Consider the following 21,697-nt stretch of genomic DNA (forward strand, 5'->3'; position numbering starts at 1 on the left):
ATCGTGTAAAAGTTTATTTATTTCAGTAATTCAACTTAAAAGGTGAAACTAATATATGTCTATACATGCAAAGTGAGATATTTCAAGCCTTTATTTGTTATAATTTGATGATGGCTTATAGCTTATGAAAACCCCAATTTCAAAATTATAATATATCAGTTTCACATTTTAAGTTGAATTACTGAAATAAATTAACTTTTGCACAATATTCAAATTTTTCGAGTTAAAAAAAAAAAAAAAGATATATGTGAATTGTAGTCTTTCTTTGCATACATATATGCACACACGCATATACACACACACACACACACACACACATATACATATATATATATACACACACACATATATAATATAAACAAAAACTTTCATGTTAGATGCGAGAAATCACAATTAATCGATTTGACAGCACTCAAATACTTTTCTAGAGGACAAAAATCATTTGACAACTATACAAGCACTTATTGATTGTACTACTGTGATGCACATTCACCATTTAAAGATATGAGCTACACCATGTGTACCTGTACTGCTGCCAGGATGGTCTCTCCATCCACCTCATTTTCACAAGAGCGGTCCTGGTAGAAAAATACCTCCTGTGGATGGGGATCTCTGCCCAAGAGCTTGCGTTTGTTCTGAGGTACTTCACACATACGCACAAACCACTGCACAACCGCAGTCTTCTTCTTTCCTGAATCTGAGTACAAATATAACACAGATTATAGTCAGACTCAGAAAGCATGCAAATATACATATTTTGGCTAAAGACTTGACATGATCCTACCATCAGTGTACAGTTTGAGAAGTTGCGCCACAAAGGGATTGTCATCATTATCACCCTCAATCAAAATGTACTGGCCTAAAGACACTGTTGAATCTTCAGTCCTTCCCTCCACAGAAATGGACATAGATCTGTGTGGGGATCAAAGCAAGCATCATTGCTGTTACATCCGGGGTTATACCATCTTTTAATTAATTTTCATGACGTGCTTATGATTACTGGAAACATTTTAGAGACTGCACTCAGAAAGACATTAGACATTTTAGAACTGAATGTTAAGCAATACATTTCATATACACTATACAATTTCCCTTACTTTTCAAGGCCCCACAATCAAATAACAATCTTAAATTTCCCAATTTTCACAAGTTTTCCCTTAAAGTAGAAAAATATCTAGAGTTCTATCTATCTATACACACGGCTGTCTCAGTGATGATGAAAACGTGATACGTGCACATACTCATAGTATTGCCTTCTAAGCTTCCTGTCTTCACCAACTGGTCTCCCATTCCACTTGTATGTTCTTCTCATTCTCAGTCTTGTGATGTAGCGGCTCATGGTGCAGATCTGATACTAGGTCTGTAAAGCACAGCATCGGTTTATGACCTACGTATTATATTATGTACTCTATAGTCAAAACAGTAACATTGGCAACCAGACCCATTATACAAACACACACACACACACATATACATATATATATATATATAAAATGGGTCTGTTATTAATGCATCAAGATTGCTTAAATGCATCATATTCACAATTAAATACAATCATTTAAAGTGAAATATTTTCCTACGAATGCCTGAGATCAAGAGAATAACTTTAATCCAATTCTTTAAAAAAATAATTGACTGTAGTTTCCAGCTGTAACCAGAAACTAAGCTAACTTTTAAGTATTGTTTTTTTTGAAAGGCTAAATATGGAAAAGTTAAGAATATATATAAAACTGTTAAAAACAGTTCTGCTTTATTTTCAGGCATCAAAGGGCAAAATCGTTCCGTATGTAACGTAACGTTACACAACTTTAAATCCCCAGCGACTCTTTCTTTACTCACCAGCTGATGTTTGCAACAGTATCAGACGTTCTTATCAAACGTATAAATAAAAACACTATTGCGTCTCCGTCTCACTTAGAAACTCGGAAATTAAAATGTCAATATGCATGAAGTTAAAAGCATCTTACAGCACAGCGGACAGAGAACACACTCAAACAGCTAACTCGACTCTTTCGCGCGCAGATGACGTCGAAGAGTTTTTGATTGGACAGTAAAATACCGCTTGACCTTTGGGATGTGACGCACGCTTTCCCCCGGAAGTAATTCGTCAGTATTTCTCCATGGCATATTAGTGTATCGTTGATTCGTTTGTTCGTTTAAAAAATTTAAGCCACCATGGCAAATAGAACGGTAAAAGATGCCAATAGTATACATGGAACAAATCCCCAGTATCTTGTCGAGAAGATTATACGGACACGTATATATGAGTCCAAGTACTGGAAAGAGGAATGCTTTGGACTTACAGGTGAGACAAGTGTGCGGGACTACATACTGTATTTGTTAATGTGGCATCGCAAACAACAGTAACGTAGTTATTTACAAAACTGCAACTACAAAATAACCCCGAAGTGAGCCTACTTACTGACTTCCTCTTCCATTATATTTTAAATCAGACGTGTTTACTGTTGGCAGCAACAGTAATGTGCCTTAAGGATAAGGAATTCATACAGCCGTAAAAGTGATAAACTTATATTGTATGATTATCCCTATAAAGCCTGACATATAAAATATTGTCAAATTACTAGTCAGAGATTGAACAGTTTATTGAAAATAGGTTTGCATATGTCTTAGTTTTTTTTATCGTATATTAAATCATTCTATGTCCCATATAGTATGAATACATTTTATTGAGAGGGCCAAACTGAGCAAACACATGCAATTTGATGCAGATGTTGTTATTTATATTGCCAAAAAGGTATTATGAAAATCTGAAATACTGTAATGTTTAGTTATTATAGTATAGCTGCTTACATGAAATGCATACACATATCAGTTTATCAGTTGTCACTTTATTGGCCAGTTTCACAGACATGGCTTAATCCTAGTCCGAGACTAAAATGCATGTTTGAGCTGATTTAACTGAAAGAAACTTGCTCCTATATCTTAAAATATGTCAGTGCCATTGGTTTGTCTCAAGATTCACACCAGTAAGGTATTGTTTTTTTTTTTTTTTTTTTTTTTTTTTTTTTTTTAAACTAAGGCACATTTGTAAAAGCTATGTCCTAATTGAATTTAGCCTAATCCTGGTTTAAGCCTTGTCTGTGAAACCGGACCCAATATTAAAAGTTATTCTTATGTTTACTTTATAAAATCATGAAAAATTTCACAGCAAGAAATGTGTACCAACCTGTAGGTGGACATTTTTAAAATTATGCTAAAAGATCTTTTACTTACTAAAAAGTATGAACTGTCAATGTATGAACAATTACAAAATCGTGTACAACTAATTTTCAGCAAAAGTTCTTAAAAGTTCATGTATTATGATTTAGTATGCTTTATTGGGTTATGATCTGTTAACATTAAAACATTTACCTGATATAGTTCGAATGAATAGTCTTATGGAATTAATGTTTTTCAAGCTACATTTTTAATTGTCCCTGTTATTGCCCCTCTGTAAAATGTAGCTGAGCTTGTCGTGGACAAAGCAATGGAGCTGAAGTTTGTTGGTGGTGTATTTGGAGGAAACATCAAGCCTACTCCATTCTTATGTCTGACACTAAAGATGCTGCAGATTCAGCCTGAAAAGGACATCATTGTGGAATTCATCAAGAATGAGGACTTCAAGTTAGTGTGCAGTTTACTTCTCTTATCTATATTAATTGCCATTTACACTTTTTGTATTACTGTAACTGTACTACTTTTTTCCCTACTCCAGGTATGTCCGTTTGCTTGGAGCGATGTATATGCGCCTGACTGGAACTTCTGTGGATTGCTACAAGTATTTAGAGCCATTATACAATGACTACAGAAAAATCAAAAGCCAGAATAGAAATGGAGGTGATCAATTTACTTAGATACATTTCGATATTCATTAGGTAATTGCATTGAAAGTATCTTGCTTGATGAAAAAAATGCAAATAATGTTTCTTCTTTACATAGAGTTTGAGTTGATGCATGTCGATGAGTTCATAGATGAGCTCCTTCATGCAGAGCGGATGTGTGACATCATCCTTCCAAGACTTCAGGTTGGTTGTTCTTGTTGCATGTAGTGCCAGTCGTGGTCAAAAGTTTACATACACCTTTCAGAATCTGCAAGACAAAATCAATATTTTTTAACATAAGATATTTTACATTGGATAATATGGATTATATGTTTAAATATAATCCACAAGACAAAATAAAAGTTGAATTTATAAAAATGACTCAGTTCAAAAAAGGGATGTTCGCATCGATACATTTGACAGTCGTTTAAACTGAAGTTTTGTAACCAACTAGTCTAAAAGTAAGAAACCCTTTAAATACTTGTTTGTGTGTGTGTATATATGATCCATTGGAAACTATCTATGAATCAAACAGTTAAATACCATAATAAATTATGCTAAACGCCGCACACTTGGCGAATAAAGCTCATTCTGATCCTGAAGCTCAGCTATTTTTTCAGAGTTGAAGTGAATTCGCGATGGGCATTAGCTTGCTTCGGCTATCACACCTACGTGCATGTCCTAAATATGGTTACACGTGGCACTAGTTGAATTATGCCAGTTGTACATGGTACAGACAGCTTACATAAAACTTTTCCATTTTATTACGAATTCAAATGACTTCTGCACCTCGTTTGTAAAACGATAAACTCCTCTGTATAGCAAAGTATTCTAGAGTCAAATGTGAAGCCATCTGTCCGACAGCTAAATCTTGGGCGAAAATGGGTCATGCAGCAGGACAATGATCCTAAGCACACCAGCAAATCTACAACAAAATATCTGAAAAAGAAAATGATCAAGGTGTTGCATTGACCCAGTCAGAGTCCAAACCTCAACTCGATTGAAATGCTGTGGCGGGACCTTAAGAGAGTTGTGCATAAACAAATGCCCACAAACCTCAATGAACTGAAGCAACTTTGTAAAGAAGCGCAGGCCAAAATTCCTCCACAACGATGGGAGAGATTGATAAAGTCATGTAGAAAATGATGACTTCAAGTTATTGTTGCTAAAAGTGTCTATACAATCTATAAAATCATGGGTGTACTTAGTTTGTCACACATGACTTCTTCATTTTGGCTTTATTTTTTGTTAAAAAATGAAACGGTTTAACATGTCATGTGTTGTTGTTCATTGGAGGTTGTATTTCCCAAATTAAGACCTGTTAAAGACCAGATGATTTAAAAAAAAAAATGATATCCTGATAGATAAAACCATATAATTCAAAAGGGTGTACTTTCTTTTTCACTTGTACACCCTATTTTATTTGTGTTGTTATTTGGAGTAATGTACTGAGTCAAATGTGTCATAAAATAATGTGTCCACGTGTTCATTTTTCTTCACAGAAGAGACAGGTTTTGGAGGAAGCTGAGCTACTGGATACTCGTATTAGTGCCCTGGAAGAAGACCTGGATGAGGTGGAGACCAGTGAAGAGGAGGATGATGAAGAAGAGAAGGTAAAAGGGAACTCACAATGTCTGACAATAACTGATTATATCTTGTGAATATAATTGTTCTGCGACCTCTCGTGTCTTGCAGCCAGAGAGAGTGCAGACACCAGAGCCACACAGAAGAAGTTACAGAGATATGGACCGGCCACGCAGGTCTCCATCTCCACGCTACAGACGCAGCCGCTCACCCAGAAGGTTAGTGATGGTGCTAATTGTCATTTAAATGCAGTCATTATTTCAGGTTAGTAATATTCATAACTGAACAGTTGAATGATTTGTGTTCTGATTGTCTTTTTCCTAGACGGAGCAGATCACCTAAAAGGCGAAGGTATGTAATGGAATTACAATTCAGATGTTGCCAATGTATTTTAGATTCATAATTGGTTTGGCACATTATTATAGGTGATTCTACAATTCAACAATAAATTTCTGTCTGATGACTTTATATATCATTTATTCAGCCCATCACCCAGACGTGATCGCGACCGGGACCGGGACCGCCACCGCAAAAGCAAAAGCAAAAGTCCCCGTAGACACCGCAGCAGATCCAGGGACAGAAGGCATCGCTCCAAATCTCCAGGTACTGTCAAGCTGTTTTGAAGTATACAAAGTAAATAAGACACCACAATATGTTATTTAAAAATTATTATAGTAAATGGCAAAACTGATCATTAGGGAAATATTGGTCTATTTTTTTCAGGTCACCACAGAAGTCACCGGCATCGCAGTCACTCCAAGTCCCCAGAAAGGTAATGCTCAATTTAAATGGTTGTCTTCATTATTACTTTAAATTTTTTCCTTGTTTTAATGCTGCATTTATCTCTTTGTGTTCTAGTCGGTCGAAGAAGAGCCACAAGAGAAGTCGAAGAGAAAAAGAGTGATCTCAGTTTTCTGTGTTCTTCAATTTTTCTTTTTCTTTCTGTTTTTTTTTATAGAATTTTTTTGTGCTTTGAATTATATGGAGAAACAGAGCAGTTTCTGTCGTAAATAGCTTGACCTTATTCTGTGTAAAACACCCAAGGCCAATTTAGTTCTCTGTGGTTTTTGATGCTGTTTTATACTTTTAATTGAAATTGGCAACCATGAATGTTTTGTTTTGTTTTTTATTCTGAATTAACTGTACCATGTAAAATAAACATTGATGTATTTTAGTTTCAATTCAATAAGACTGATTGAAACTGTATACAAGAAAATTTGTTTTCATTGTTATTAGTTTTGTATTTGATTTCAGTCTCTGAATGTGGTAAATTGTCTGCAGGTACATTTATTATATAATTAAATTGAACATCTAGAGCAAAGAGAAGCTTGGACATGACCACTCATACTATTTTAGTGTTTATACTACTTTGGGATAGAGTTGGCAAAACTGCACCTAATTTCAGGGGGAGATGAAATATGTATTTTATTTTAAATATAAAATTAGGTAATCAGCTAAATAAAAGATAGGCAGAAGACTACAAAGGGTAGTTGACTAAAGATTCACTTAGATTCACTTTCACATAGAAACATTTCAGATTAATTTTTATATAACTAAAATGACATGGGATTTTTTCTCTATCATGTACTGTACATTTGAATTTGTATTATTGACACCTAAACTAGGAAAGACAATCTTTCGGTGATGAAATTGTTAAAATGCAAATTTAAAGACTGTTTCTGTTTCTTGTTATGGAGACTTTTATTTTGACGGGTGTTTTCAGATGATATTGAACAGGAAGTAAATACGTCAACGTAATGAGAAAATATTCAAAAAAAAATTATCAACCTGGATAGCTTTATAGTGGATACATTTTCTTGTCCTATTCATACACAGTAAGTATCTGAACCAATAATATTTAAAAATTATCCCTGACATTCCTTGTTATGATAAGCCACATGGGACTCTGGTTGACCTGATTTTGCCGAGAGAAATGCAGCATATTCAACGTGCTCTTCGTCTTGTCATTCATTCACACAAGTTTTACTGTCGAAGAATGGTACGTTAACCAAATGTCTAATGATTTACTGCACTACCTAGAAAATCTGGAGGAAACTGTTGTAGAATAATGACTGGGGTGTGCCAGTAATGAATGAAATTGACATGATTTTATATAAAATGCAAAGAACCAAACACATTCTTATTATTCATTTTCTAAAATGTGCAAACCCAAAGTATATGTTTTCCCCAAAATTGCAGTTCATGGTTTTTTACAATATCCTGTTAGAGCTGCTGTGGAAGTCAGCTGATAAGTCAGCAGGTTACACTTCCTTTCATTCTGATCCTGAATTTTGAGCACTGCAAAGCTAGCATTCATACCCTATGCCTTCTGCTGCCTTTCAGTGAGTGTTTAGGGTTTTGGATTGAATTACTAGCACATTAAATCAAAAAGTGAATATACTAAAGTCCATGCTTGCTTCTGTTTGAACACTGTTCATATTGTGTTCTTTGTTTTCTTTTCTCTGAAGGCACACAGGATGAGTATGAATGACTTTGCTGTCCTCAGCACTGGGCGAAAGATGCCTCTTGTGGGACTTGGGACATGGAAGAGTGAACCTGGACAGGTGAGTGTATTTCAGCTCAACTGTAATCATGACAGAATTGGAATCTATATGACGGGGGCGAGTTTACCAGGATATACAGTTCATTGTTTATTGAATAACAATATATATAAATATATGATACATCATTTACATAAATTATTTTGTTTGATTTGAATGTAGAACTTCAATAAGCATTTTGTATAAATATGTTGTCATCTGCAGGTAAAACAGGCAGTCATTTGGGCTTTGCAATCTGGCTATCGGCACATTGACTGTGCTCCCATTTATGCGAATGAGCCAGAGATCGGTGAAGCATTCCAGGAAATGATGGGGCCTGAAAAAGTAGGTCAACTAAGTTGAAAACATATATGAAATATACCCACACTTACTATATATATAGTATAAGGATTCATGTGTGCTTTACAACCTCTGTCCTCTTTCAAGGGAATCAGGCGAGAGGATGTATTTGTGACCTCTAAACTGTGGAACACCAAACACCACCCAGATGATGTGGAGCCATCTCTGTTAAAGACCTTGAAAGACCTGAAGCTGGAGTACCTGGACCTCTACCTCATCCATTGGCCATATGCCTTCCAGTAAGTCCTCGATTGTGATGTATATACGTATAATAAAAACACACATTAAAGATGTGTGTTAATTGAATAAAAATGAAAGATGATAAAGAAAAAATATTGCGAATTAATTCTCAAAAGAGATTGAAAGGGTGCAAGACTCTGTGAAAGTCTACTGTTGTCTTATCTAGGGTGTCTTGTTTATTAGCAATATAAACATGTGACATTTTCCTATCTCCTTCAGGGAATGAACTATAGTGCTCTTAAAGGGATAGGGAAAATTCCGTCATCATTTACACTCCCTCATGTCATTCCAACCCTGTATGATTTTCTTTCTTCTGTGTTACACAAAAGAAGATATTTTAAAGGGCACCTATTATGACATTTAAAATGTTCCTAATGTTGTTGTGGGAGTCCCCAACAACAGTTTTACATGAATGCAATGACAAAAAACACTTTTGTTTTCGTATAATATGCATTTATTTTTACCTGATTTGCTCACCGACTCCCAAATGAATCGTTCAACGACTCGTTTTTCAAACCCCTCCTCTGCGCGACGCTAATCTGCGTTGATTGGTCAGATGACCCAGCAGTGTTTACAGAGATAATACTTATTTTTAACACGGAGTACAATGATGCTTTTATCAATTAAATTTTATTATAATAATGATTATAGTCCACTGCTTTATAGTTTGTAGTAAAAAACGAAAAATAAGATAAAGAATGTAATGTTATGTTAGCGAGCATAGCCCAGAGTTCATATTGTAAAAGCACAATCAGTCTTTGTTTTGAATTAGCCCGATGCATAAACATAACGTTTTTACACAAAAAAAAATGCAGTTACGTTACTACGAGGTATTACTCTATTCTTTAGACAACTCCGAAAACAACGACAAACACTTCACATATCTCAATACAATTGTCATTGAAGACCTAGAAGCTAAACGGTGCTTACACAACAAATAAAATTATTATTAAGCATGCTACATAAAATATAAAAGCAAAAATTATTAATAACACTTACAGGTTGTGATACGGAGGAGGAAGCTGATGCTACACTTGGAACTGAACCTTCCTTCAATATCAGCCAGCTCGTGAATCCCAGTTTGAGTGCATTTAAAAAGCAATCGTCTTCAAAATGACGCGAACAAAGCACAAAGGCTCGGACTATACTTCTGTGGTATAGTTATATGAATTGTAGCCACTTAGTCTTCAAATGCTCCTCCTTGGGCAGATGAAAAAAGTTTGCTTTTGACTCGCACTTCAGAACACAGCGTCTCGTCGCCATGATATTTTCCCTGGCCTTGGAACCATAGACAGTATGCTTGGAACGCAATAAGTGGGCGTATCGTATTCAAATAACTTGACAAGTTGACGTCATCTAGTCAAAGAAAAAGCTTCGGTCTTCTAACGATTCATAAAAATGACTCCGAGTCGACTCTCACTTTTGAAAGACAATAACTTTATATACGGTGCACTTTCATATTTCAAACTTTGCAGGATGTTTTTGTTCACCTAGATCTATGTTACACACTACATGAAAGGTAAATTTCAAAATTCCATAATAGGTGCCCTTTAAAGAATGCTGGTATTTTGAATAAATCAGTTTCGGTTCCTATTGACTTCTATTGTAATGTATGGTCAAAATATATAATGGAAGTCAATGGGAACTGAAACTATTTGAATGCCAGCATTCTTCAAAATATCTTCTTGTGTAAAATATCAGAATTGTTGTGTGAACTATCCTTTTAATGTCTTTTCTCAGATGCCAGTGTAGTGTTCCTCTTATTTTTGTCCAGACGAGGTGATACCTCTTTTCCTAGGAAGGAGGATGGAACTTTGCTGTATGATGATATAGACTACAAGCTTACATGGGCTGCTATGGAAAAACTTGTGGGAAAGGGGCTTGTCAGGGCCATTGGGCTCTCGAACTTCAACAGCAGGCAGATTGATGACATCTTAGCAGTTGCAAGCATCAAACCCACCGTTTTACAGGTCAGAAGAAAATGTGATGTCCTCATTTATTTGGTCTATTATATCAGTTGGTAGAGTAACAATAGTGTTTTGCAGGTGGAGTCCCATCCATACCTTGCCCAGGTTGAGCTGTTGGCTCACTGTCGGGATCGGGGATTGGCGATGACTGCCTACAGTCCGCTAGGATCTCCTGACCGAGCCTGGAAGCATCCAGAGGAACCTGTGCTGTTGGAGGAACCAGCCATTGCTGCGCTAGCCAAGAAATACAACAAGACTCCTGCGCAAATTATCATCAGGTAAATTCATGCGTTTTGCACTAGTTGTCATATTTCTCGACCGAATATTACATAGTATTTCTTCATTGTTATTTTGGCAGATGGCAAACTCAACGAGGAGTTGTGACTATCCCAAAGAGCATTACACAGTCTCGGATCAAAGAGAATATCCAGGTTTCTGCAAGTTTTTCTTGATTCTTCCTCTTCTTTGTTTATGACCTTGTATTGTAACAACGCACTGCTCTGCTAATTTACAGGTCTTTGATTTTACTCTTGAACCTGAGGAAATTAGTCAAGTGACAGAATTGCACAGAGGCTGGCGTTACATTGTGCCAACCATTACTGTAAGTTATATTACTATAAAGCTACAACATAGCACTAAATTTTATGGTAACAAAAAGGTTACTTCAAAAGTAAATCTGATGCTGAATCTGCTGCAAATCTGTTTTTAAATTGAATTGAGTGTTGTTGTGTCTTTTTTACTTTTTGTAGGTTGATGATAAGCCTGTACCCCGAGACGCAGGACATCCTCACTACCCTTTTAATGACCCCTATTAATGCACACTTCTGCAAGATTCTGTGCCTTGACACCAATGTCCATTCACTACTCTGTGTACATATAAACACAATAAATGTTTTTGTTACATATTGAAATATGTGCTTGTTTGTTTTTGACAAACATGGAATGGAAATGTATGAACAAGGGCTTATTTTAGATGTATTCACAGGTAAATTTTATGAAACCTCTCAAGAATATGTCTACAACAAATTGCTATTTTGCATAATGAGACGCACACACACAGTCGTGCTCAGAATTAATCATACCCCTGGTAAATAGGATCAAAACTGGCTGTAAAAAATAAATCTGCATCGTTTATCCTTTTGATCTTTCATTAAAAAAATTGGCAAAAAATCTAACCCTTCATTTAAGTAAAATAATTTAAAGTGGGGGGGAAATCACATTATGAAATACATGTTTTTCTCCAAAACACGTTGGCCACAATTATTAATACCCCTAGAATTTTTTGTGAGTAAAATATCTCAGAAGTACATTCCCATTAATATTTACCTTTTTTAGCACACCAGGGTGACTAGGAACATAAAATTGTCCAGCCATGACTTCTTGTTTCACAGAAGTTTAAATATGAGTAAACTCAAAGGCCAAATTCCCTTAATCATCCATCACAATGAGTAAAACATAAGAATATAGTTCTGATGTGCAGCAAAAGATTGTTGAGCATCACAAATTAGCTAAAGAATTGAAAATCCCCATTTTGACCATAAGGGCAATAATTAAGAAGTTATAATCAACTAAAGATGTTACGAATCTGCCAGGAAGAGGATGTGTGTCTATGTTGCCTTAATGGACGTTGAGGAGGAAAGTTTGAGTGGCCAAAGAGTCTTCAAGGATGGAGAATTGCAGAGATTAGTTGAGTCTTGGCGTCAGAAAGCCTATAAAAACATTTCAAACAACCTCTACATCCCCACATGTTGTTTGGGAGGTTTTCAAGAAAAATGCTCCTTGCTCTTCCAAAAACAAACTCCAGCAAATTCAGTTGTCAGACACGACTGGATCTTCAAACGGCACAGGGTTCTGTGGTCAGATGAAACTAAAAAAAAAGAGCTTTTTGGCAGCAAACACGCCAGATGGGTTTGGTGCACACAAGGATAAAAAGTACCCCATGTGTACAATTTAATATACCGTTGGATCTTTAATGTTGTGGGCATATTTTTCTGCTGGAGGTCCTGGACTTCTTATTCAGATACATGACATCGTGTATTCTATCAAATATCAACAGATCAAAAATCAAAACCTGACGCCTTCTGCTATAAATCTTATAATGGGCCATGGTTGGATCTTCCATCAGGACAATGATCCAAAACAAACATCAAAATCAACACAAAGATTTGTTACGGAGCACAAAATGAAGCTTCTACCATGACCCAGTTCTGTCCCAGTTCTCTGACCTGATGAGTGGAGTGAACATATATTTCATAATGGGATTTCCCCCACTTTAAATTCTTTTTCTTAAATGAAAGGTTAGATTTTTGCCAATTTTTTTAATGAAAGATCAAAAGGATAAACGATGCAGATTATTTTTTTACAGCCATTTTTGATCATATTTACCAGGGGCATGGTTAATTCTGAGCACGGCTGTATATATGTGTGTATATTTAAGGTTACATGTCATTTAAGGTTATTTATTTGCATTTTGACATTATCTGCATGACAATTAAGCAGATTCTCATTACCACAATGAAAAAAAAAACGATTTGTCATTACTGCTATGTGAAATCATTGCAAAAACATCATGGTGGTAGTATTATATGAACCACCTTTATTTTATACTTTTATTGAGATTAATACTTTTTTTAAAATAATAACAATAATAAATGTAGACACCCTGACACATTACAATAAAAATAATTTGTTAAGAAAGTGTAACCATGACATAATGCAAAAAAATTTAAAATAAAAATCTAATTAGATTGTAAAAAGGAAAGATTATTTTTTTTTTTTGGTGAGGTCAGCTGAGAAGTAAAGTTGCTATATAATATATTAATATAATAATGGCTTATATATAATAATACTAATAAAATATACTATAACTAATATTTCATTCAAAATAACACTAGGGACGTGCTTTAGGAAAGTGAACAGAGTCTATTTTAATTTCAAGTTGGCCTTAAGTGCTAAATATAACTCACAAAATCTGGATAAATACTAATAGACTTTTCATTCATCTTATCCAGTGCCTGTGGCTGTAGCGGCAGCGTAATAAGGTTGCTTGCCCTTTAAATTTATTCTCCCGCGTTTTTGTGACAGGAGGGTCGTAGTTCAGCGGAAGTACAGCTTGTATCCGTATTTAAAGGCGCCAACAAAGACTAGTTCAGGAGCAGCTTCACAAATCTGCCATCTTCACATACATCACCCATTCCTACATTGCGGCGTGGTTTACTTAACGCATTAAGATGCCTGAGGAAACAGCATCTGCTTCAACTGCCGAAAGGTAAAATATCATGTTCAAATTAAGTGCGTTCTCAAACCAGGGAAGTAAACCGATTAAGTTAAAGGAAGTCAAAGTGAGAGATTTTGGCTGGTTTCGTTTGATAACAAAGCTGCAGCAGCTGCGTCCTTGTCCCAGGAAAAGAGCCTCGCGCTCGTGTTTCAGGTCGCTTTTCTCCCGGACATCGTCGCATGCGACGGGATGGCATCACCGTTGATTCCCGTTGCAGTGTTGTGTTTGGCTGCTTTCTGTATGGCGGGAGAAGGATTGATATGAACGGTTAACTTGTTTATACACCATAATTGAGGAAACTCCCGCTTTGTTTATGGCCCGTCAGTGAGCTTGGCGCTGCAATGAAATGGCTGCACCCGCGTTAAGTTTAAAAGGTGGCGGTAACGACACGTTACACTTTAAATGACCCACTTTGGTTATTATACTGGCATTAAACGGTGGCGTTAAATGTCATTAATGTCGGCGTGTAGATGTTTGCTCTCTGTCGATTAACGTTAACGGTACCAGTCGTATAATCGAGCTAACTTTGATGCTCCTGCTCCACACGTGAACTTTTTTTCTTTTCTTTTTTTTTTCCCCAGCAAACTTTTGGTTCGGTTTTACTCCCGTTAGAAATAATCTTGAGACGCAACAGTACTTTTTAGTTGTATGACCCGTTTTTTTTTTTATTGTTTGTCTTTGCAGTATGGGGGTGAAGCCTTGCACTTCAAGCGCTGCGGACAGGTGAGTTAGTATCTGGAATTATTAATTTTATGAATTTGCTCATTTCAGTAAAGTAACTGAGTTCGTAACTCACATTTGTGAACTTTGCAGCTCCGTCGATGTTACTGAGGAAGCAAAGAAGCTGATTGGCACAGGCAAACGGCATTTAGTGATGGGTGACGTTGTGTCGGCAGTCAGTGTCTTCCAGGAGGCTTGTGCCATGCTGTGAGTAGTGAATGTGGATAAAACATCTATTATGATGGATAGAGAACGTGTCATCTGTGCAGATTATACCAGATTCCTATTGATAATGCACACCATAATTATAGTAATTTCATTCCCCCCCCCCCAATTAAGAGCTGAGAAGTATGGAGACACTGCAGATGAATGTGGGGAAGCTTTTTTCTTGTGTGGAAAGGGCCTTCTGGAGCTTGCCAGGTAAGGTATCTGTATTAATTAGCATTTAATGGATTCTTTTTAAACTTACTTTTGCTAACATTAATAACTTTTTCTAGGATGGAGAATACTGTGCTTGGTAATGCTTTAGAGGGAGTCCCAGAAGAATCCTCTGAAGAGGGCGAGAAACTGGATGACTCTAAGATTGAAAGTGCTGACAACTTGGATGGTTTGTATTTTAAAGGGCTTTGTTTGTTGGTTAAAACTGATCATTTTGTTTTTTTCATACATGCTCAAGGCTAGACATCACATCTTCAAAAAGGATGTTTCCAAAGAATCTTCAAATGGACAGTTGTCAGTTTTCTGCTCAAGCTAGCATGTATTGAAAGAATAAAGCACAATTGAAAAATAGTTTTCCAATAGAAAAAGTATGTTCACTGTAACCTAGAAATTTCCCTCCATTTGTACTATAATGCAGAGAAAACCAGAGATGAGCTTCGAGCACAGGTTTATGATGCCATGTCAGAGGACAACAAAACTCAGTCAGAGGTAGAAACAGAGGTGAGGGAAGGTGAGCAGAATAACCAAGATAAGCAGGAGGAAGGTGGAGTGCCAAAGGAAGCGGATGCAGCATCACCTAAATCTGAGAAACAAACTGAACCTGCTGAAAAGGAGAAACTAGCTGAAGACAAGGCTAAGACCGCTGAGGACAAGGCAAAGCCTGCTGAAAAGGAGAAACTGGCTGAAGACAAGGCAAAGACCGCTGAGGACAAGGCAAAGCCTGCTGAAAAGGAGAAACTAGCTGAAGACAAGGCAAAGACTGCTGAGGACAAGGCAAAGCCTGCTGAAAATGAGGAACCTGCTGATAACGATGTTAAGTCAAATGGCGCAGATGAAGGTGCTTCAAAAAAGGAAGATATCACTGTGTCAAACAGGGTAACCGAAAAGGCTGAAAACGATGAAGAGGATAAAAATGGAAATGAAGATACTGAAGAACCCATGGAAGAGGATGGTGGAGGTAGTGAAGTGTGGTAGTCTGGGGAGCACAAGATTTTAGTATTTAATGACTTTTTCACCCGGTGAATCTACTTCTAAATGTTAGCGGATCCACATAATATTTAGATTAAGCTGCAGCACTTCTGATGGGGTGCATGGTGATGGACTTGACATTAAATCATTGGCGGGGAGTTGACATATTTTTCTGTTTCAGATGACGAGGATGAGGATGATGATGATGACGATGAGGATGCCGAGGGTGACACAAAGGATAAGGTTTGTAATCCCTTTTTTTTAATTTTTTTTTTTATCTCTCTCCACCCTTTGCTCCAGTGGCTTATTTGTGTCCTTGTGTTTTTAGGAAAGTGAGGAGGATGAAGTTGGCAACCTGCAGTTGGCCTGGGAGATGCTTGAGGTCGCAAAGGTGATTTATAAAAGGTATGTCTGTACCTCTAGTGATTGACTGAATTTGATCAAACTCCTTTCAAAACACTGGTTTTAATTCCTGGTTGTAGAAAAGACTGCAAAGAAGATCAGCTAATGGCAGCACAAATTTACCTAAAACTTGGAGAAGTTGGAGCTGAATCAGGTGTGTATTTAGAGAGAGTAGCGGACAATGATTTTAAGGATCCTTTTGGATACCACAAGCCACCATTTAAAATTGAAAAATTACTCTTCATCTTTCACCAAGTGTCTCCACTTTGATTCGTGTAGGCAACTACAGCCAGGCTCTGGAGGACTTCAATGAGTGTTTAACCTTGCAGCTGAAACACCTTCCCTCTCATAGTCGTCTTTTGGCTGAAACTCATTACCAGTTGGGCACAACTTACAGCTACACAGCCCAGTACAGCCTAGCCATCGAGCACTTCTCCAAATCTATCAAAGTCATCGAGAGCTGTCTTGGTAGGAACGTTTTTACATTGGGCTTTCATTCGATTTAACAAAAAATCTGCTTGCTGATAACATTAGTTGCCATGAACAAGCATGGTACACTTAATTGATTTCCACATCCCTGTTCCTCCAGCTATGCTTCAGGAAGTGATAGACAAGGCGGAAGGTGCAGAGGCAGCAAAGGAGGAAAAGACAGAGCTTGAGGAGTTGAAACAGTTACTGCCAGAAATTACTGAGAAGATTGAAGATGCTAAGGAGGGCCAGAGGACCTCTGCTGTGGCTTCTGAGGCCATCCATCAGACCCTTGTGAGTTGCTTCATGCACTTGCGCTATTGCCCCAATGCATATTGTTCAATGGCTGATTCATTTCTGAATTCAATATCATCTTGTATTATTACCCAGTACTGATAATTTAACTTGTCCTATGATACTGATATAGCATGCATCCCTAGTGTTGATCTTAGTATGAAGGGAAAAAATAAATCATGTAGATGCTGTAAAAATGTCTTAAGTTAAGAGGCTCCGTATTTGGGACTTGTTTGTTACAGGCAGGAGCATCCACTTCATCTGCTTTCCCAGCTGAAAATGGTGACCAGTCTTCGTCTACCGCTAGTCAGGTGTGTTGATGCTTTGTGTACCTCCTGTGCATGGGTATTTAGACATAACCAACTGTTTATGTAAATCTTGTATTGAACAATAAGACTCAAAAGATAAATTGGTCCAGGCACTCTTTTGGCAGGCTTTTAAGTGCCTGTGCTCTTTGGGTGACTGTTCTCAAAGCGCATGTTAGAACTGCGCATCGGCACAATAATGCAATGTTTACAAGGCGTTAAAGCACATGCAAACTAACTTTTGTGAATTGCAGTGACTACTTCTGCGTGAACATGTAATGTGCATGTACTTCACGCTGTGCAGTATGTTGAGACTGAGATGCTAGAACTGCAACTGATAGAATGCACTGTAGCGTGATACGATATATCTTCAAAAGCTGATCATGGAGACATTTTTATTGTCCACGTTTAAAATTTGTGGTATCGCACACCCCTACGGCTGATCGTCGAGTGTGAACTCTGGCTTTTCTTTTTTTTTTTTTCTTCCTGACGCATGTTTGACAAACTATATTTTGTATAGATTTCCTTGGATTATGCAACAGACATGCAACTCATTGTCTTAATAGTTACGGCCGATACATCGGTGCATCTCATTTATACCTGTATATTACTACGTTGTACCCACATTGGACCATATAGGGGCCGATTTCAGACACAGCCAGGGACAAATACATGCTGATGCTTATGATGTAAGACCTTTGATATCAAGATTTTAAAGATATGGTTTTCTTAGTGCTGTCAAATTAAAAGCTTATTCAGACACTCATTAGCCAGTGCTGATAACTTAAATGTCAATTTTGGCTGATCAGTTGACCACCAATATTGCACACCCTTAAAAAGTCTGTTTTATTTCAGATTCCTGTGAAGCCAGCTGATGGTGCGTCTTCCTCAAAATCTGCATCTGATATTTCTCACCTTGTCCGCAAAAAGGTTAGTATCCATCCACTGCAATTTGCTTTAACCTCTTGCAGTAGAGGTGGATAAACTGGCATGAATAAAGTGCATTAACTGGATTGCATGAGAGTAGTCTGCGCTTGAAGGAACATCTGCTTTGCTACCTTTGCTGATTGCAATCATGCATGTTGGATCATGAGCTGAATTTTCCAACTAGATTTGGTGTTGCTCTGTGGTGACTGTGCTTCAATATTGTGGTTTGGCATATTGTAGTTCTGGCATGGTTTTGAAGTGGCCATGTATGCTTGAGTAGCATGTAGAGAATAGGTGTTTAGCGCAAAAAAAAAATAAAGTACGTGTTCTGTCCTGCTTTGTTCCTGCACAGAGGAAACCAGACGAGGAGAGTCCAAAAAAGGACAGTGATGCTAAAAAGACAAAACAGGAGACCTCAGTTAATGGCAGTGATGACTCCGCCCACAACGGCAATGGAGTCCAGGAGAAAATGGAGCAGGAGGCGAGTTGATAGGCTTGCTGTTTCCTCTAAGAGGGTCACAGGGCTTGACCATAAGGAATGTTCGATGGCCTGGGGCCAGTGTGAAAGATGCTCTGGACAGTGGACAGAAACTGTCACTGCTGCATCAAAGTTGATCCATTTACACTTAATATAAAACTTGACAAGACTTAAGTGATATAAGCCATTCATACTTAAGACGCAAAATAACTATTCTGTAAACGCAGTGTAATGGTTTGTCTGTGCGCATACACAATGAATGCAAGTTCTCCTTTTGCATCTTGTGCTCTGCTCTTGACTGTCTACTGTAGCATTTTAAGAGTCCATGTACCGTAGGTTTAATACAGTGAAGACTGCAGTGTTTGTTTGTACACTGATTGCATACCATTTCTGTAGTAGGCTGTTTCTTGCCTGTGTACTACCCACCTGGAAAAACTTTAAAGAATCTCTTATCTTTTGTATTATGTGCTATTGCTTATGATCTTACTGTTTACTTTTTTAAATAATTTGAGCATTTAGATTAGGTAGGCTAGTTTTAATTTTTGCTGGTGTATCAAGATTGAAATTGTGAAGTTTCTAAATCTAAAATGGAGTTGTAATCTTACTTAATAGAATACAAAGTTAGTCAAACAAACTTCAGGACTAGTTCTTCTGTGTGCATATTTACTGATGTACATGCTAGTGAAGTCCTGAGTGTCTGAGGATGTTCAATTCTTTATCTTGCATTTTAATGTGTTGGTTGGACAATTGTCTTGGGTTTTAACTGAGCAACAGAGATTTAGTGCGTTAACTTTTTTTTCTTTTTCTCTTGTAGTCAGCCAATTCTTCCTCTGTGAAGACCTCAGCGTGATGGACTTCCTCTGACCTCTTACCTTCCAACCAGCAGAGCATGCCGGCATCATAAACTCTACATGAACAACTTGTCTCTGTTCTGTAAATAACCCGTTTTCTTTGTCCAATTTTTGTATAATTGTAGTTAACTTTCAATAAAGGATATTTGCATATGTGAACATGTGGGCTCTTAATACTTTATCTCCCCCCCCTGTTTTTTTTGCAAGGGAATGGTCTGCTCTAAATACACTGAGTTCCAATGGAATCGTAAATTGATTGGACTGAACTCCTCAACCGCTAATGATATTAGCTATAAGATGTACCGTTTTACATTTTCTTAAAAAAAAAAAAAAATCACATACAGGTAGGGTTTGAAATTAACTTTTTCACTCACCAGCTTAAATTTAGTTACCAGCCATTCAGAACTTCTACCAGCCAAAATAAACCAGATCATCAATCACAGCTTGGATTCTGAAATATTTATTGCTTTAAATTTTACGACCGTAAATCACTTTGGATGCTATTTAAACATTTTAATTATCTGATTTATTTTTGTGAGTTTACTTGCACATATAATAAAGACACTAGGGTTTCTTGGACATGCTGCATTTGAAAATGGGTTAGGGAAATTACCTTTTAATGTCTCCTATACTGTAGGCCTGTGGCGGCTAGTTAACTGGTCTCGTGCTGTAGACGTGTTATTCTGTACTTAAGTTCAAGGTTACAGCCCAAAACTGAAACTAATCAAAATATAGGAAAGTTACCTTCAAGAATGAACAAAGCGGCTTCAATAAGTTTGAATTAAGGTCTTTGAAAAAACATTGCTAAGTCAGTATGTATATCTTTGTTTTAAATCATTGTTAAGCTATGCGAGTGGTGCAATGATTTTGAACTGCTGGAGTCATAGGGTGTTGCTGGTGTGTGTGCTGTCATATAAAATGTTAACATTTTAAAGTGGCACTGTGAGGTGATGTTCTAGATGACCCTTATGTTATTTCCTTTTAGAGAAAGGGCTGATAGCGATGCCATGCAAGTGCTGCATGTAATTTGCATAGAGATATTTACAAAGAACATAATTTAATCATAACTCGGCTAGTGTGTTGAAATGCATTATCTGCCATGGGATTTTCACCCGCATTTGGTGGGTTTACGGGTGTTAATTTCAAACCCTGCATACAGGGATTAGACAATGAAACTGAAACTGGCCAATATAATGTTGGAGGTTTGAATTCGCACAGCTGTAAATAATGGAATCGACACAATATAATGGGAGATATAGACTTCAAAAGAAAGCAAACTGTTGGTGCTAGTCTCACTGGCTCATCTGTGACCAAGACAGCAAGTCTTTGTGGTGTATCTATGGTATCCAGGGTAATGCCGGCATACCCCCACGTAGGACGAACCACATCCAACAGGAGTAACTCAACACAAGAGGAAGCTGTCTGAAAGGGGTGTCCAGGTACTAGCCCAGATTGTATCCAAAAAACAAAACCACAGCTGCCCAACTCACTGCAGAATTAAATGCACACATTGACTCCCCTGTTTCCACCAAAACTGTTCATAGGGAGCTCAACAGTGTCAATATTCATGGTCGGGCTGCTTTAGCCAATCCTTTGGTCACTTTGGGCTGCAGTATCATGGCATTTGCCGCTGTGCGTGATGGTCGCATCACTGGCAAGAACTTCCAAACCATTCTGGAGGACCATGTGCACCTAATGGTTCAAACATTGTACCCTGAAGGGGGGTGCCGTGTATCAGCATGATAATGCACCAATACACACAGCGAGACTTGTGACAGAAAGGTTTGATGAAAAGTTCTCCCATGACCTGCACAGTCAACAGATCTTGATATTATAGAGCCACTTTGGGGTGTTTTGGAGGAGCGAGTCAGGAAACGTTTTCTCCATCAGCATCACATAATGACCGGGCCACAGATCTGGAAGAAGAATTGCTCAAAATCCCTCTGGCCACTGTGACGAACTATCTGTCATTCTCAAGACAAATTGATGCTGAATTGGCTATCAAAGGAGCCCCTACCTACACCATACTAATACATTGTGGTCTAAAACCAGGTGT

The 21,697-nt window shown here is 37.4% G+C and overlaps 4 protein-coding genes across 7 annotated transcripts in view; 3 read left to right on the forward strand and 1 right to left on the reverse strand.

The window, feature by feature from the left end:
* The window catches only part of orc1 (origin recognition complex, subunit 1), an 11,108-nt gene extending 9,030 nt beyond the window's left edge, over nucleotides 1-2,078 (reverse strand). Inside the window, exons 1-4 of the mRNA XM_079629241.1 lie at nucleotides 1,840-2,078; nucleotides 1,242-1,360; nucleotides 785-912; nucleotides 525-697 (exon numbers count right to left, since the gene is read on the reverse strand). Coding sequence (XP_079485367.1) covers nucleotides 525-697; nucleotides 785-912; nucleotides 1,242-1,339 — 399 coding nt within the window. The 5' untranslated portion in view covers nucleotides 1,340-1,360; nucleotides 1,840-2,078. The remainder of the gene's footprint in view (nucleotides 1-524; nucleotides 698-784; nucleotides 913-1,241; nucleotides 1,361-1,839) is intronic.
* On the forward strand, nucleotides 1,983-7,240 carry prpf38a (pre-mRNA processing factor 38A). Its single transcript, XM_079629253.1, has 10 exons — nucleotides 1,983-2,305; nucleotides 3,465-3,624; nucleotides 3,716-3,837; nucleotides 3,940-4,025; nucleotides 5,324-5,434; nucleotides 5,517-5,623; nucleotides 5,730-5,756; nucleotides 5,890-6,008; nucleotides 6,129-6,177; nucleotides 6,264-7,240. Exons 1-10 carry the CDS (start codon nucleotides 2,176-2,178, stop codon nucleotides 6,307-6,309), a joined length of 957 nt encoding a protein of 318 aa, XP_079485379.1. The 5' UTR covers nucleotides 1,983-2,175; the 3' UTR covers nucleotides 6,310-7,240.
* On the forward strand, nucleotides 7,099-11,676 carry akr1a1b (aldo-keto reductase family 1, member A1b (aldehyde reductase)). Of its 3 annotated transcripts, none has more exons than XM_079629251.1 (9): nucleotides 7,099-7,240; nucleotides 7,874-7,969; nucleotides 8,171-8,290; nucleotides 8,393-8,544; nucleotides 10,320-10,515; nucleotides 10,591-10,790; nucleotides 10,871-10,943; nucleotides 11,027-11,113; nucleotides 11,262-11,676. In XM_079629251.1, the coding sequence occupies exons 2-9, from the start codon at nucleotides 7,883-7,885 to the stop codon at nucleotides 11,325-11,327; spliced, it is 981 nt and encodes a 326-aa protein (XP_079485377.1). In that variant the 5' UTR covers nucleotides 7,099-7,240; nucleotides 7,874-7,882; the 3' UTR covers nucleotides 11,328-11,676. The 3 variants fall into 3 exon arrangements, with proteins under 3 accessions (XP_079485377.1, XP_079485376.1, XP_079485378.1); XM_079629250.1 differs by having other exon boundaries at nucleotides 7,162-7,404; XM_079629252.1 differs by lacking the exon at nucleotides 7,099-7,240 and adding an exon at nucleotides 7,391-7,747 and having other exon boundaries at nucleotides 11,262-11,664.
* Nucleotides 11,677-13,594: 1,918 nt separating this feature from the next.
* On the forward strand, nucleotides 13,595-19,794 carry nasp (nuclear autoantigenic sperm protein (histone-binding)). Of its 2 annotated transcripts, XM_079629479.1 has the most exons (15): nucleotides 13,595-13,780; nucleotides 14,474-14,512; nucleotides 14,603-14,716; nucleotides 14,849-14,929; nucleotides 15,007-15,116; nucleotides 15,366-15,905; nucleotides 16,098-16,159; nucleotides 16,245-16,321; nucleotides 16,399-16,472; nucleotides 16,598-16,786; nucleotides 16,908-17,080; nucleotides 17,323-17,391; nucleotides 18,241-18,315; nucleotides 18,665-18,793; nucleotides 19,605-19,794. In XM_079629479.1, the coding sequence occupies exons 1-15, from the start codon at nucleotides 13,743-13,745 to the stop codon at nucleotides 19,638-19,640; spliced, it is 1,806 nt and encodes a 601-aa protein (XP_079485605.1). In that variant the 5' UTR covers nucleotides 13,595-13,742; the 3' UTR covers nucleotides 19,641-19,794. The 2 variants fall into 2 exon arrangements, with proteins under 2 accessions (XP_079485605.1, XP_079485606.1); XM_079629480.1 differs by lacking the exon at nucleotides 18,665-18,793.
* Nucleotides 19,795-21,697: the final 1,903 nt, after the last annotated feature.

This window comes from Phoxinus phoxinus (genome assembly GCF_949152265.1).
Source record: "Phoxinus phoxinus genome assembly, chromosome: 11".
In the NCBI taxonomy this organism is placed as follows: domain Eukaryota; kingdom Metazoa; phylum Chordata; class Actinopteri; order Cypriniformes; family Leuciscidae; genus Phoxinus; species Phoxinus phoxinus.